This window comes from Cygnus olor, chromosome 3, assembly GCF_009769625.2.
Source record: "Cygnus olor isolate bCygOlo1 chromosome 3, bCygOlo1.pri.v2, whole genome shotgun sequence".
In the NCBI taxonomy this organism is placed as follows: domain Eukaryota; kingdom Metazoa; phylum Chordata; class Aves; order Anseriformes; family Anatidae; genus Cygnus; species Cygnus olor.
The window spans coordinates 64,595,753-64,613,516 of NC_049171.1; the positions used below are offsets into that span (position 1 = coordinate 64,595,753).

General features: G+C 39.5%; 1 protein-coding gene across 6 annotated transcripts in view; it reads right to left on the reverse strand.

Annotated features, from left to right (window-relative positions):
- Positions 1-2,687: 2,687 nt before the first annotated feature.
- PLAGL1 (PLAG1 like zinc finger 1) overlaps positions 2,688-17,764 on the reverse strand; it is a 48,301-nt gene continuing 33,224 nt past the window's right edge. For all 6 annotated transcript variants that reach the window (XM_040551979.1, XM_040551980.1, XM_040551981.1 and 3 more), the window contains 6 exons: positions 16,759-16,914; positions 15,569-15,681; positions 12,581-12,730; positions 9,069-9,188; positions 6,544-7,040; positions 2,688-6,174 (listed from right to left, as the gene is read on the reverse strand). In XM_040551979.1, coding sequence (XP_040407913.1) covers positions 4,905-6,174; positions 6,544-7,040; positions 9,069-9,188; positions 12,581-12,730; positions 15,569-15,681; positions 16,759-16,914 — 2,306 coding nt within the window. In that variant the 3' untranslated portion in view covers positions 2,688-4,904. The remainder of the gene's footprint in view (positions 6,175-6,543; positions 7,041-9,068; positions 9,189-12,580; positions 12,731-15,568; positions 15,682-16,758; positions 16,915-17,764) is intronic.

A 17,764-nucleotide genomic window follows, 5' to 3' on the forward strand; every position in this document is an offset into this window, starting at 1 on the left:
GCTTTGAATATATTGAACAAGATAAATGAACATTTTGAAGTTGCGTGTGTGTATTTATAGAATCTTCCAATAAGTGATAAATGGTAATGATAAATAAGTGATAAGTGATATATGGGACATCAGCTTCAAAGCACTTCATGTTCAGCCTAAAACGAAGTCTCACTCTCCCATAAAAATTTTTAATTGCTATTAGAAATTGATTAGTAGTAAGCCAGAAATATGGTGGATCACATCACCCTCTAATTTTTGGCCACCTCATTTACTAGCAGCCTTAGACCACCTTGCATAAACTTCCAGTATGCAGTATGTTGGGGTTTTTTAGCCCAACAATTCCCAATAAGGCTTTCACTTAAAACCCATAAAGAATTTTTCTCTCCTATTAAATGTTTATGAAGCAAATGAAGATGAAAAGCACTTGGACACAGCAGTAATAAATACGAGACTTTACTCTTAGACTCTAGCTAATAGCAATTAGATAACTATAAAAAGGATGACACTGAAATCAGTGCAATTCCTATAGCTAGACTGTCTTAGAAATATACAAGGGGCATGAAGTTAGCCCAAGTATATTAAAGCAGTGCTTCTATGTCTTTTTTTTTTAGTCCCCCTGTATATTCTGTATATGTTTAGAACTTCTTGGTGTTGATTCCACAGATCACTTTCCCATGTCTTACAGAAAACCGAATTCTAGGGGCAGGAACATTTTATTGAACAACAATAGTTAAAAATTCTGCTAGCAGAAAATGTATCACTCAGTCATCAATATATGAAGCAATTTCAGACTGATTGTAAAAAAAAAAAAAAAAAAAAAAAAGCTTGAGAATTTACAGCAAACTACTGGTTAAGAAAAACGGTGAGTCTGACAGGAACAATTCATAAATAAAACCAAAGAAAAAAAAAGAAATGAACATGTTTTCCAATATGGGATGGGAAATAGTTGTGTGCACAGAGCTTGTAGATTCTTTTGTTCCACATAATATAGTGTTAGCTTCTTAACATTATTTCAACAGGCTTATGTGGCTTCCATGTTCTTGTTTAAATTAGTATTTTTTTTCTGTGAGAGCAAATGTTCACCAAGTTTTTCAGTTTTACAGCATTTGATTATAGTAATTCTGTTGTTTAGCTGCCACAGATCACATTATTTCTACAGATTTCCAAACAGTGTTCAGATAGATAGATAAACTATTTTCATTTCTATTACAGAAAATGGTCAATGGTCTGCAGAGCCACACATTTTCCCAACCTTTTTCTTCCAAAGTGTGCACAGAATGTGTTGTTTTTAAGAGCTCATTTCTTAAAGGAAGGTAATATTTTTCCAGGAGAGAAATAAGACCAGGATCATAGAATCACAGAATGGTTTGGGTTAGAAGGGACCTTAAAGACCATCTAATTCCAACCCCCTGCCACGGGCAGGGACACCTCCCACCAGGCCAGGTTGCCCAAAGCCCCATCCAGCCTGGGCTTGAACACTTCCAGGGACGGGGTATCAAAGGTAGTACACTCTGTGCCTTGGAGTACAGGAATCTACTCCTGCTTATGTTGACTTCAGCCATAAAACTCTTGCAGAGCTCAGCATGAGCACAACTTGCAGCATGTCTGTGTGTGGAGTATGTGGCACTGACTGTAGTCAAAAACGAGATGACCACTGAACTGTTATAGTTCTCTCTTTGGCCTCTAGGAATTGTGCTCATGGTTACAGCAACAGGGATATTAGGGATACAAGACTTGATGATATCAAGGACACAAATAGTAGTATGGCACAAACACAGTAACACCATTATATTACGGTACTGTTATTGAGCATTTATGCTGAGATGGCTTAATGTGATTAGACCATGGTTTTTAATGAATGGAGTCTGAACAGAATAATCTTTTCTGAAGTAGTTGTGTGATGGTGCTAGGATACTCTTGAAAGACAATTACCTTGGTTTAAGGAAGAGATGTATGGATAGCATATATGTACCCAGAGCCACAATTGTGCAAAATTAAATACAGATATATTTGACCTGCAATTTGGCTACATGCATTTTTCATGTCAGCCTAGAATAAGCCACATTCTAATGCAGACACAATTTTGTAATGGATAAATTAAAAACTTATAATGAAGTGGTAACAGCTAATCTGCAGGCAAAAATAGGTCCTTTAATTTGCTGCACACTAGGGTATTTCTACCATATGCTGTATACAGAATACTGCTGAGCACCTTCCTTATTTACAAGGTCAAGAATCTAGAAAAAAAAAATGGAATAGACTGAAGAGCTAAACCAACAGGATCACCTATTTAAGGTCTGCTTCTCTGTTTTACTTGTAGACACCACTATAGTGTGCTTTTAAAGAGTCTTACTATTACAAGAGTTCTTTTTCTTTGTTTTGCTTAACTGAGACTCGGTCTTTAACCCATAGTTACATATGATAAATGCCGCTCATTAACATAACTTTGCATGTTTCAGAACAGCTTGTGACCAGGGACCAACGCATCTCTTGGCAGCCCAGTGCTCTGGTTCCTGATTGCAGTTGAGCAGCTCACAGAGCGTGGGTGTCAGGCTAGCTCAATGTTTGTGTAATGGTTCCTTCTTAACATTATTTTTTAATTCAAAGACAAGTATTTTCATAATTAGTTACACCTCTTATAGAAGCACAAACCAAAAGGACAAATTGTCTACTAGTAACATATGATCAGACAGTGCTACAAGAATGTGTTGTGTTTTTGTTTTTTTTTTTTCCCACAAATACACATGCTTGAACAAAGGCAACTGAGTACAAGTTGCATGAACAAGGAAAACAATGCAGCAAATGAATATAAACACACCTTTCCACATCTAGATAAAATTATGAGATGAGTTGTAAATTGTGCATGTAACATTGTTTTAGACTTTTTCACTATTCTGACACTTGTAATTTAAGTAACTGCTAGCTGGACATGAATGTGCAGCTACCCACTTTTTCTACTGCTATTCTCATAATTCAAATGATTTTTAAATTCCTTTTGTTTTGTTCTATGCCAAAAACATTTGAAATAAAAATGGATCTGAAGAACATAGTCTTGCACAAACTGCAATAATACCACCTGTCCATAATCCAAATAATCATAAACTTGTAAAAATATTAATATCTGTCATTGTAGTTCTTTAAAAGCAAAATAACAATCATTTTAAAAATAGTTTTTATTAGAAGCTATCTGGAAATATTTCTGTGATTAATGGGGGAGACAAGAACAAACTTGTTTCATGGTTTATCTGTAATGATCATTAGGTACAATTAATTACCTTTTAATTTAATGGAAGAGATTGTGTATTCAGATTCAGAAATTCTGCATCTGTTTCAGCTGTGACAAAATCCACTAGTAATGGCATCATACAGTAGAATGGGATTATTATTATTTTTTTAAGTATGGGTCAGGCAAGAAAGTAAATTCGGAAGGCTTTTTATTTATCTATTTATTATTTAATGTCATCTACTGGGAGATGTGATTTTTTTTTTTTTTTTTTTTTGCAATTTCTGCTAACATATCGGTCAGGTGATGGGACTGTCACACCAGTTTCCAGCTGGAAACTGGAAACATACAAGGACAATTTACCACATGAAACAAAGAGAAGTCCCTGTGAAGCTGCTTTGGAAGAAACACAGGCTGAAAGCCCAATTCTAACTGCCCAAATACTATTGAGCAAAACAAACATGATTAAGATGGCTTTGACCACTACCATACCTACTAACTTCGTAAGATGCTTTTGAGGCAGGGCCACAACCTGTGGTTTAGAACAGGGCACAGCCTGAGGTAACTACCACAAGCCTCCTGCATGGGGACCTACCACTGACTCAACAGAGGTTAAGCTTGGATGGAGGCGGGCTGCCTTGCCAGGGCTGGCTTTCTGTCAAGGAGTCCATGTCTCAGACAGCTATGATTAAGAATAATTTCCCATGCTAAACAAAAGCCATTTTTTAAAAAAATCAACAAAAGGTGAATAAAGGCCCCTTAGGTAGGAAGCATTATTTTTTTATTGAGTGTTAAATCAGGCAAGCTGTTGACCCAATGGGATTACACGTGCTTAAATTTAAGCAAATGCTTAAGTGCTTTGCTAGCGTGAGACCCAGGTTCCTGTATCTTGCTAGATGATCATGTTCTAAGTGAAAATTAATGTTTGCTCTAACCTTTGAGAAAATTCACTTCCCATTCCGAAAACCACACCCATACAAGACAGCTGCTCTGGCACAGTCATGCAGCAGTGGTAGTTATTTCCAGCCATAGAAATAATGCAGGCGATGCACACAGCTGAAGTGTGCTTCAGGAAAAAAAAAAAAACTAGTTAAACATAATCACAACAGTAATTTTCTTCATTTTAAAAGAGTGAAACAAGGAGATAAGATTTATTCTTGGAATTATTTGGATTTAAATTAAAGATTCCTAAAATTCAGTAATTAAGTGCTTAACAGAAATCTAGATCACACCGATAACTTGTTCATATTAAGGTTTCCATGTGTATACACTTATTGTGATTCTTGGCTCATTAAAGTTATTTTTCTGTGATTTCCCCCTTCTTCCCATTCACCCTAACCCTATTTCTCCTACTGCAGCAGCCAAAGTTTCATTGTGCCTGTTATGATGCTTTGCTGTTATTGAAGATATTTATTCAGCTGTTTGTTTGAAAGGTAAGAAACAAAAGTACAGAGGATGTTGAGGGAAATATGTTAGTCCTACTATTGTCATATGCTAAAAACTAATAGTAGTATGAAAAATAGAGCTTCTTGTTTATTAACATTCTGAATTGAACTACCATGTTCATAACATGCTTTAAAAAACATTTGGGACAGTTTTTCTTAAAACAAAATGAAAACAAACAAACAAAAAAACCCTCTCCTAACAGATTTAAGTAAATCAGTCTTTTTTTTTTTTTTAAAAGGCATAGTTATTTGAAGGCATGATGAAAATGAGGCAATGTTACAGAATTTGTAGTGGATGGAAAGGAGCGAGGAAAATGATGCAGCTGGTTTATGGCCATGCCACCAGTTGCTAGCTGTAGACCTTGCTGTTGGCCATTCAGCCTATGTGATGGCTCCTCTGGACCAAATGCCATTGTGATGTCCCCAGTAGTGTTCTGGTTGTCACCTGGTGGGAGTTGCCAGAAACTCATCACATGAGTGAGATCCATGAAAGGCATGCTGGTAGTTTCAGCTGCTGTCTCTGTCTCCTTGTGCACTGCGTACTTGTGAATATCACCTACAGGCCCTGAGGAAGCTTCTTCCAGACTGATTTTGTGGAGAGACTGAGGTTCTGGTAATGGCAGGTCCTCTAGAAGATGGACGTTGTAACCTTTAACATCCACTCTGATTGGAAGATTTTTGAGGGATCCTGCTGCAAATGAGGTAGAACTAAGGTCATACTTATTAGACTGATGAAGGTTCAGGTTGGCAGGAATGGCTGTTGAGCACGGTGTGGGATGGACAGCTGCAAGGCTGTCTGCACAGCCCATCCTTTGCAAATGAGGAGAAGGTTCAAGAGGAAGAGCAGTTTGTAAGCTTGGCTGGGGATGAAGATGTGAACAGTTGTATTCCTCTGGTTCTGGACTATTCAAAACTCCATTCTGCGCAGAGGCTCTTTCAGGAAAAGGGGATGGTATGCTGGCATCTTCCTTCAGTCTGAATGGAAAAAGTTGGTCAAGGAGACCTACTGAGTCACCATTCTGCAACCTGCTCTTCAGCAGTTCTTGTGGATGAGTCTTCCTAGTATGGCGAGTCAAGTGGTCCTTCCGCCCAAACCTTTGGGCACAAAACTGGCATAGAAAGTCTTTGCAACCCGTGTGAACCACCATGTGACGTCGCACATCTTTACGGGTATAGAAGTGACGCTCACAGTGGTCACACTTATGTTTCTTTTCCTTGGTATTGCCAGTTGGTTTCCCTGCATGACTTTTGAGGTGTTCCAACAAAACTTCAGTACCGCCAAACTCCTGGGCACACACCCTACAGGTAAGGTCCCCACTGGTGGCTGCATGAAGAGCCAAGTGTCTCTTATAACCTAGCTTGGTGTTGTACTTCTTGCCACACTCTTCACACTTGAAGGCCATCTTGTTAGGGTCATGAGTCTGAAGGTGATTCTTTAGATGGTCTTTCCTATGAAAGGTCTTTTCACAGTAGCCACACTGGTGAGATTTCTGTGGAGAATGAGTGGCTGAGTGCCTAAGACACACACAAAAAAAGCGTTATCAGCATTTACATTTGTTCTAGTACACAGTGCAGCTCAAGACTCAAACACAGAAAGAAGAAAGGCATTTTCATAAGTTCTTGAATTATTAGTAAAAAGCCTAGCTTTTTTTTTTTTTTAAGGCGTGTTAATCATAAAGCACAGAGAAGGTTCAAATTGCTCAACATAATCTTTTTGAGTAGCAACTGCAATTGAGGGAGACTACTTTTCACCAATTCTTCCTGCACAGGAATATGAAAACTGGAACTCTGGGATTAACTGTCACTAAGACACTCAAGAGGCAAAAGATGTCCTTGTTTTTCCCCCACACACCCACAAGAAAAGGATTGCCTTCAGAGCTGTACCTGAGCAGTTTATATTTGGAAATGAAGGCTTTTGTGCATCCGTGCTGTGAACACTTGTAGGGGCGCTCCCCTTTGTGCGCGTAAGTGTGGACTGTGAGCTTTTCAATGGAATCAAATATCTTCCCACAAAGTCGGCAAGAGTAACTGTCTGGCTGCTTCACTTCTTTTCCCTTCAACAGTGAAGACCGGCCATTTCTCCATTTAGGTATAAACCTCACAAGAGCATCACAAGTGTTTCCTGAGCTGGCACAACTAAGCTTTGCAGCAGAGGAACATGAAATGGTCCCATAGCACTGAGTGATGCTTTTGCCTAATGCAGATCCTCTCAGTTTCCCTTTAAGTTTGTTTTTTGCTTTTACGGATCCCAATTTATTTGGTGGTCTGAACCTTGTGGTAAGGACTCGGTCTTTATTGATGCACTGGTGAGATTCCAGCAGAGCAAAAGTTGCAAAAGCGCTTCTACAACTGGAGCATATCCAAGGGTCTACGGGCTCTTTCTGCAATGAGAACAGAAGCAGGTCTTTCTTATTAGCCATTCTAAGGAAAGGTCATATTCTTCTCACTGACACTACATCTTCTCCTGGGCTTTCCCAAGACCTGTTGTCCTTAGTGATATTTACTTCAGTTTACCACCACACAGCTGTTCAGCTGGAAATGGATTCTCTCTAGGAGTCTAGCAACTATATGGAAAAAAAAATGGTTGGCTGAATACTGATTTTCATGTTTTTGTTTAGCATTTACTGTAATAGTACTGAGTCCTTCACCTTTGTTCATCTCTGTGTATTAGATTTCAAAGTCTATTTGTTCCTATTATGGAATTACTTATAAATGCAATTGAGAACTGTACTTTAACCACAAAAATCCCAGAGCTGAGACCTGTCTAATTGGATGGGTTTCTGCACAGAAATGTAGTTTAGCCACACAGGATTTCCCTGTTTTGGGCTGACTCCATGCTGCTTGCCCCTTTACCAGAAGGCAATTGTTAATGCCTCCAGGAGAGATTTCTTCACTCAGCTTGACATTTGGCATTAGACTTTCTTAAACTCAATAAGTTTTAGCTTTGGGGATATCAAGCCTATCCTAGCTTAAAGGCATTAAAACATTTTTTTTTTTTTAATGCAATGTATTATTTGGAATTATTATTTCTGTCGAAATAAGAGCTCTACTGGATTCACTTGAATTTACTTTGAATATAGACATTTTAAAAATTTGAATGAAAAACAATTGAAAAAAACGACGACAAAACCAACAGTCACTGACGAAATATACTTCCAAACAATACACAACTGTGTACTTCCTTAGCTGTTTCTGTATTTCACTTACGCTTCTTATAAAGTGTCCTTGCTTTCCCTTGTTCTTGGGTTAGCTTGCTTTGGAGAATATAGTGAGGCTATGCCCACTCTGTCTTTGTTTACAAACAGAGCCTTCCTCTCTCATTTCTGTGTCTTATGCTGTGGCCTTCCCACTCCTCCTTTCCAGACTGTATAAAACCTTCAATGCAAGTGAATTCAATGCAAGTGCAGCCTGGAACACAAGCCCTATAAGGAGCGCCTGAGGGAACTGGGGGTGTTTAGTCTGGAGAAGAGGAGGCTCAGGGGAGACCTCATTGCTCTCTACAACTGCCTAAAAGGAAGGTGTGGGGAGCTGGTGGTCGGCCTCTTCTCGCAGATACCTAGTGACAGGACTAGATGGAGTGGCCTCAAGTTGCGCCAGGGGAGGTTTAGGTTGGAAATTAGGAGACACTTCTTCTCAGAAAGAGTGGTCAGGCATTGGGACGCGTTGCCCAAGGAAGTGGTGAAGTCACCATCCCTGGGTGTGTTCAAGGAAAGGTTGGACGTGGTGCTTAGGGGCATGGTTTAGTAGGTGACGTTGGTGGTAGGGGGATGGTTGGACCAGATGGTCCTGGTGGTCTTTTCCAACCTTAATGGTTCTATGATTCTATTCTATGATTCTATGAATCAATTGGGTTACTTTCCTTCATGGAGCACCCCTGAATTCCTGGTTCAATCATATTCCCTGTTTAACATTTCCTTCTAGCTTAGGTATCAATATTCACAGTCACATTTTCAACACTTAGACACCTTTTCCATCAGTTTAAGAATTCTAGCTATCATACAAAGGTAAAGGTATTGGGATTAAAAGAAGAGTTTTTACCCAGGAAAGACTGAAATAACCAATGCATTATCTGACCAACCAATCACAGCATAACAAAGGGGAATTGATGAGAAAAGTCTGAGGCTGGACAGTTTGGTTACGTGAAAAACAATGACAAACTCAAGTCTTTCCAATACATCCCATTGTAGTCTGGATACTTCTAATGGCTCCACTGGATAACAAACGCAGGAGATGAAGAGCAGCCTTTCCATGGATAGCTGTTTAGTTAAAATTGCTCTTGGCTTTGTGTTAGCCACCTATTCTATGACTTGCTCTAGCATTACCAGAGTTACATAATCAGATGAAGCATGTAAGCAAGCTGTAATTTACTGTGTCTGTTGATGGCTTGAATGCAGATTAGGGGTACTTACTGCTACTGGAGGCAACGGACAGACATCAGATTCTTCTTTAATAAAGACTGCAGAAGCTTCCATAAATTTGGCATAATCGGCAGCATACCATACTTTCAGTTCTGTGTGGGGTTCAATTGGCTGTGAATGGAAAACAAATAGTTCACATTTACTTGTGCCATTTTTTCTACACAAAATAATACTGTATTGAAGATCGGGGGAGGAGAAAGTACAATTTATCATCATTACCCAAGCTGCATTAACTGAATCTGTTTAAATTATTGATAACTTAGTTTCAAGAGTCAAATGTTTTTTGAGCATTACTATCTACTGGGGTTTGACACTTTCACAGTTTCTAAAAGCAGATATGAGTATATACAGAGATTTTGGGGGGACAGTAGCAGGAAGGGTGCCTCAGCTTCATGACCTTCGCTCAGGGAGAAGCATTTATCTGGGATGTCCAGACATCCAGCAGTCTTTCTGAGCAATATGGCATGCCTATTCCTTGATGTCTTGAAGCCCCCCTGGACATAACACTTAACTGTCAGGTACAAGCAAAAGAAAAATGCATTATGAATGCACAACAGCTTGGATGCCTCCTGGATGTGTCACGCTTACTGGGCATGGGTGCACAATTAATATGTGAACTGCAAGTCAAACTTGCACATTTCTGGCAAGACAGCTAAGGAAGTTCTTCACACTTGCTGTCTCTAATGGGCCAGGCTCAGTATGCACGTGCTAATTGTACCTCTGCTCTTATTTCGCTGAAGCCTTCCTACACAGGACTAAGGGAGTGCATACTCTGCAGTCTCCCATCCAGTCATGCCTGTACAGATCTTCTTGGGACTGGACTATGACCTCCTCTTACAAATACTTTCAGTCAATAATACAGCAAACAGAAAAAGAGAGGTGAATGGTTATACTCACTGGCTAAAAATCCATTATGTACTTAGAAGCAAAGGAGAAAAGTAACTTTGGGGTCATGATTTATGACTTCCTGGCCCTGTACACCATTTTATTCATCTATAATCAAAACCAAACCAACAAAACAAACAAACAAGCAATCGCACAACATTGTTGTAATAGGTTTACAGCCAATCTGCATTGTACTTGTAGTTTTATTTCAACTAAACTAAACTTGTGCCACTAAAAAGAACAAACTAGCCTGGAAGGATAGCAACTGAGTCTTATTCCACATAATGTGACATCTGAAAATGGACTTATTTTATAAATCAGTATGGCATAAGCACAGTAGGTAAAAGATAACAGACTGTGAATACCAAAAGGTGACAGATAATTGTGTGCATAATGTCCAAAACTGAACTTTTGAACTCCCTAGCACAAGCCTACTTATTAACTACAACCATTATGGGTTGGCTGTATGTTCTGATACAACCTAGTCTAAACAGAAGTGGTCTGTGGTGAATCTTCCAATTAATAAAGGATGTGAAGCAGAACCACCAATTCGGAGGCCAATCATGCATTGAGCTCCTGAATAGTCTATTTAGATGGACAAAACTAAGCCATCAGGAAGAGGAACTTGGAAATGGGGGAGATCCACAGAGATACGTGTCTGGGGCTGCCCTGGGCCCTTGGCCAGTGACACCACAAAATGGCTGCACAGCACGATACCGCCAGGACTTCCTGCCTGACCCTCCTGGACCGGCAGCGATCTCCCTCGTGGAAAGTTGAGACCTAGTGAATGTGACTTTGTAGGGGAAGCAAGTGCATGAGTGTGTGAAATAATCAAGTAAGATGAAAGCCCTAATCTCAGTTCTGAACCTCTAGTATCCTAATCTTCTACAGGATATCATTTACTCTGTCTCAGCTGTGGTAATAACAGAAACCTATGACAGCACCCACAAGACATTCTCCTGTGATGAAACAGACAGCAAGCCTGGATTATTTTTACTTCCTCATAATTCAGTGCTTTTAAAAAACACTTATTTCTAGGGATTGCAGTCATTAGATTGGCAAGTACACCAACAGTGCTGTCAGTAGGCCACTTAGACGTATACATACATGTATGCTTTTGTGTTGTAGTTTCATGTTACTGAAATTTTTCTACCTTTATTCTAAACTGATATCTCTGTAAAAACAGTAGAGAGAGGAGACAATACTTCTACTCCCAACTTAACATAATTTATTCAAAATATCTTGAGAAAATATCTTCATAACTAGCCCTAAGGAAGCCTCACAATGTGACCAGCAGGGTGTGCCTAAGTATAGCAAAGGCTATCACCTTACTGACCTGGACACTGTCTGCAGGATGTAATGGTACCATGAATGGTACTGGGACTTAGGAGTGAGAAAAAGAGAGTAACTCCCCATGATGCATAGTAAGGGTTCCAAAACACATCGCTCATCCTAAAATACTCTTCTTTTTAATATATAGGATGCAACTCTCCGTTAATGCCAATGAGTAGTATTGTTGAAAACAGCAGAAAGCTGTTTCAATACAGTATTTAAATTATATCAGAAGTTTTAAGTTATCAATTTGTAACTACAATTTCTTAGAAAAGCATTTGCACATGCTTTCCAAATACAGTATCATTAATCCTGTCAGTTTTACATGTATAGCATGCATCTAAAATCACATACCAAATCTCAAATGGTATCGACTGTATCAGAATTTCAAGCACAGCCTAAACATTGTCACAGATTGGTATATACTGTTTTACATTGATTTTTTAATTGCTTTATTATTCATCCAAAGGCAAATATACCTAACATTGTTATAAAAGACTTTGAAGATATAAAGTGTTATCACCATTAACCTACTCTCACACCATCACTGTGTGGTAAATATTCCCACAGTAACCTCTTTTGACTAGTATTCTGTATTTATTTTTATGTTGCTCACTATGCTATACAGGTATTTATTTAAAATAAAAAAAAAGATCAAGGAATGTTCAAAATACAGACTTCAGTTTCCTAAATGAACAAGAGTTCTGATTAAAGTTTTGATAAAAAAAAAAAAAAGCGCTTTGATTAGTAATGCTGTTCTGATTAAAAGTTCAAGTTCGGATTTAAAACAAACAAAACGAAAAAAAAGTCTGGAAAATCATACTTAAAGAGGCTATTTAGTATCCTGTTTCTGAGCACCTGGTAATGTGCTCAGAACATACTGCGTGTCCAAAAATGTAATAAAAGAAAGAAGTGTGTATGTGCTTTCCAAGAAAAAATACTGTTGAATGTAACACTGCTAGATAATCTCTCCATGTGCCTACTAGGAACTGAAGAGTGGTAAGACTTTACAGCATTCATGTTTAAACACCACCACCACAAATGATATTTCTTTATTTCTCTGCTCAGTTTCTTCACTACCCATAACAGTATGTACACATTGCCTTTTACTGGAAAACCCCATACACTGCTTGCTTTACTATGGATTAAGTGACATAAAGGGTGGTATGTCGTAAAGCTCCAGTTGAATATAATCAATCTTTCATCTGTAAAAGGGTTGGTCTTTCAGAATCTTTGTTGGTGAACTGCCATGTGAGTGACAGGTGAAGCAATATGGGTTTAAGTACCTTAACAGTCGTGAAGTAGACTTCTCCACAGTGCTGATAAGCCACAAGGGTCTGTTCTTCTTGGTTCCGGGCTAGCCGGACAAACATCATCCAGTTTCCACAGTCTTCATTGGGAGTGTCCAGAAAGTACTTCCCTCCATCTTTCAACACCTGAAATAAAGGTGGAGGATGGGAGAAAGAACAGGGTAAAACCAAGTCCTGTACAGAGACACATTAATTTTCTTTAACTTAGAATCAGAGCTACTAGTTATTTACCTTCTCTCAGAGATACATTCTTTGAAATCATGGTTGTTTTGAAATAGATCACTCTCAGAGAACACCAAGTGCAAAAGAAAGCGAAGAATGAGTACCTTCTGAGGCGCCCAATTACTAAAATAGCTGTAGGCCTTTGTATGTATTTCCAGTTTATATTTCTCATTTTTTTATGTTACATAAAGATAGTATTATAAGAACTAAGTGCAAGCAGGTAGGAAGATAAGCTTTGTGCCTTAATGTACTTCCTGAGTACTTGATAATCTCAAACTTTAGTGATGCATTAATGCTATGTTTTGCATGGAACAATCATGCAGCTTGTGTAATAAGTCCAAAGAGGTAACGTACAATATAATGACTTTTTAACAGTCATCTCATTTTCTCCTTAACAATGTAAAAATAAATACAAATGAACAATTGTGCCAGAAAGATCCTTCTTTTTGCTTTACTTCATTCTTCCTAGATGCCTTAGCAAGAGAATGCCTCTACAAGGCAAACACTCCCGACCTTCTCATACAAGACAGTTGCTTTTCCACACTCTCTGGAACATGGACAGTTGAAGCTGCATAACAGATGTCAGCACTGCATGTATCTGTTCTAAAAACCACTTACGCTAACAATTAATTACAAAACAAGTCTCATTTCCATTGATTCTGGGAACTATTTTACCTAACTTTGCCTCGTTTCCAATGAAAATACATGTCTGATGGTCAAGTCTTGGTTTGATTGCATTCAGAATGCTGCTAGAGAAATGCCAAGGCAGCTACTGATGTCATGTAGAAAATCTGGGACTTCAGTCTCTTTTCGTGAAGAAACAGCCCTTTCATCAGCCAGAGCTGTGCTTATCAGAGTACACTTTAAAGCAAACTGGGCCGACTGATAGAGGATAGGGTGTGGTTTACAATGGCTTGGTGGAGAGGAAGGAACTGGGTGATTAGCTCATCCGCGCTCACAAACTTGCTAGAGATGTACCTTTTCTGCATTTGTAAGAATTACAGTGTCACGTAAGGATGGAAGAAATTTAGTTATGGAGAAGAACACATGCTCTCTGGTATCAACATACAAGGAAAATCCCACGGCAGAATAGTGTTCCTTTCCTGGCAGACCACTCAGATGAATTCCATGAGCAAATGAAATCTTCAGCAATTACTGAAGCTATTGCTTTCATTCTGAAATGAAATTACAGGAGTATCTACATCTATGCCTTCCTCCACAGCAAACTGTTTTCCAGTCCCAGGCTTCTGAGGAAAGTTCAAAGGAAGACATACAGCATGTCATGGGACAGCTGCTGCTGGCCTCTCTTGGAGGGTGGAAGGGCCTGATATTAAATACAGACTCTGGAAGAATCATGGCTTGTCAGAGAGTCCTAGGAGAGGCTGTGCCTTGACCACGGACATGCTGCATGACAAAGACGTGCCCAGGCACGACCCCATGCAGCAAAATGCAGAGACCGGGGTTTAGAGGACTACAGTCAACCATTACTCCCAAGGTGTTGCTGTGAGAAAGAATGTGCATGTAGATATATCTAAACTAGGCTGGTCCTGAGACAGGCCATTACATGTGCTGGAAAAAGTACTAACAGTAGTGTAAAGGGTCCAGATGAGGTGACCAGCATCTGACCAGCTCTCTACTCTGCTCTCATGAGACACTACCTAGAGTACTGCATTCAGCTCTGGTGCTCCCAGAACAAGAAGGACATGGACATATTAGAACAAGTCCGGAGGAGGGCCATGAAGATGATCAAAGGGCTGGAGCACCTCTCCTGTGAAGACAGGCTGAGGGAGTTGGGGTTGTTGAGCCTGGAGAAGAGAAGACTCTGGGGAGACCTCATAGCTGCCTTCCGGTACCTAAAGGCGGCCTACAGGAAATCTGGGGAGGGGCTCTTTGTCAGGGAGTATAGTGATAGGACAAGGGGTAATGGCTTTAAACTAAAATAGCGTAGGTTTAGATTAGATGTTAGAAGGAAATTCTTCACTGTGAGGGCAGTGAGGAACTGGCACAGGTTGTTCAGAGAAGCTGTGGATGCCCCATCCCTGGAGGTATTCAAGGCCAGGCTGGATGGGGCTTTGAGCAACCTGGTCTGGTGGGAGGTGTCCCTGCCCATGGCCAGGGGTTTGCAACTGGGTGGGCTTTTAGGTCCCTTCCAATCCAAACCATTCTGTGATTCCACAATTCTATGATTCTATGAATATACAGCAAGGGATGGTAACAGCCCTAAATAACCACCTGAATAAATAAATTGAGTTAGTACACTGTCTGTCAAAGTTTATATACAATCACATCATTAAGAAATGTTTCCCCATCCTTGCACTGCTCCTTCCTACTAAGCAAGTGTCCTAGAGCGTATTTCTGCCACTATCCCTAACTCAGTGCACACACTTAACTCTCCCAGTGGAATGGTGTTAAGTACAGATCCTCTTGTTCTGTTATGGAAGACTACTATCCTTGGAATCTTTCAGGAGCCATACTTCATGAAAACTTAATCAAGAGCAGTTAGACTAATAGGCAAATCACACTGGAAGTGGTAAAACTAGAAAGCAGGAAAGCAAACTCAGCGTATAGGAACATATTGTTACTTCAGGCTATGCTGTGCAATCTAGCAATATGATTTAACTTCATACATGGAGATCAGAAGTACAATTAATTAAATAGATTAGAAGGCAAGTTGCCCAGTTAAAATAAATATGAAATGTTAAAGACATATATGTACTTCATGTTAAGTCATAGGGTTTTTACCTGAAGGACTAGCCTACTCTCATCATAGCGGGTCAGTTTTGTAGACAGTTGACCAACATAAGGACCAAACTGTGTTCTCTTCTGTATTACTTTCTTTGCAAATACTCCAAGGACTGTGAATGAAAAATAAATAAATAAATAAATAAATAAGACCAGTCTAATATTAATACAGGCATAACGAGCTATTTCTTGTGTAATTACAGTTATGAAAATGGAGACACACAATAGTGCTGAACACATTAGTTTTTCTTCTAGACTAATAAAACAGGTAAATCATTCAAAGGCTAAGAGTCTGAAAAGGATCTGAGTCTTTAAAGAGGCTTTTTAAAAATGGGACTTACACTGAATACAATTTGCAAAAGTGCATAAAACCCATGACAAGACATTAACATACAATACTCAAATGTGCTGATACTCTTCAATGTACAAGCTGGTGTTATCACAGTGCTGTGCTTGTTGGTATAATTGACAAGGTTGTCGTTTCCCAATATGAGAGAAGAGGATCTATAAAAACTCAGAATTTTCCATTTTACCCGGTCTAATTTAATACCAATGGATCAACACAACAGGCTTCTTGCCATTCTCTTTCTGAAATGTCATCTACACAGAACTAATTTTACACAGGTATCTGTGTAAGATTTGCACACTGAGCATGTAGTTCCCCTGCTCAAATGTGGACGTTCGAGCTGTCCTGCCATCTAAAGGAAACAACTGTCTTTCTACAATGTGAACTGAAGATGCTGTAAAAGGTACATTAACACCTTGTGTTCTTTTGAGTCTGCAGTGGGTGGGTGGTGGATGAGGGATGTTATTTATCATTTTGTTTCTGGCCTTTTATTGAATACTCTTTCCTGTTTTGCATGCTTGGGAAAAGAAGAGACAGGTAATAGTGCATGGCTGTTACCATTAGATACAAATTCAACATTCATTAGAAGCCTATCACCTCAAGAGAACCAACTGATTGCTCACAGTTCAATGTCACACCAGCTCTGGCTAATGTCCTGACATCAGTCTATGCATTGAGGTTACTAGAAACCAGTCACAGAAAACAGTAGCTGAGTCTGAGCTTTGGTTACACTCAGCTTCGTACAGCTAATACCCAATTAAGTTACTCACAAAAACAAGCCAGTGTTAGTACAGCCAGTGTCCTCCTCCTTCTCAAATGCGGGGAAAAGAGCAACAATACTTACTCTGCTGATTTCCAGCTCGCAGCTCCAACACTCGCAAAGTAAGGTAATGAGGTAGGGTAAGACGGGCTCGGCTAGGAATAACCCTGTCTTTAGCCTTGATGAGTGGTCCATGGAGTTTGCATTCTCCTAGAAGGCTCTTACCGCAATCCTCACACCCTAAAAATCCAGAAAAGAGAACCTGTTATTTAAAATGCTGTGCTACTCTCCAATTTTGTCCCTTCTAATTTTCTCACCTGAGAACACAGCTTAGATTATCTTCTTTTTTTTTTTTTCCTTTACACCACTATTCTACATTAAGTAGTGAAAAGATCTGCAAACCAAAACTGAAATAGGAAGGTTTGAAATAAGACCTCCAGTTTGTGCATTCCCTCCTGTGCGCATTGGTAGGTCCTGACTCCAAAGATTTATACAAAGCTCATTCTGAGGTGTTGCAAACAGTCCCTTTGGAGACTAGGATGGCAGGAAAACTGGAGCTCATAGTATGCACACCTTTAAATGAAGGTATATATATTTATATATAAATGAGAAAGGCAACATTACTAGTAATAACCAAAGAAACTTGCAGAGATCCAAGCATCCCAGGAAAGATCACTGTGACTTTGTGAGCTTACACAGAGCCTTTTTAGTTGGAGATGAGACCCTTGGTGTAACACAGAAATGGGTATGATAGGTGTTACAGCCACAACTCAGTCAACCGCCACGCAAGGTAGCCTTCTTAGAGTGTGCAGCCTATGGAAAACACAACGGGCACACCACATTTCCCAGTGATCTTTTCTTAGTAATCACATTTGCAGAACACACAAACCATCCAGAGAAGTCACTAATGAGAAATACATGTCTGCAACTACTGACTTTCTCCCAGCACGGTACGGTATTTTTGGTTCAGTGTAGCTCAGACTGGTTGCCAGGGAAACTCGAATTGAGCAGGGATACAACCCACCGATGATACTCTTCAACAGAAGTCATCCAGGCAATGGAGTTACACAAGGCGATGGGAAAAACACTG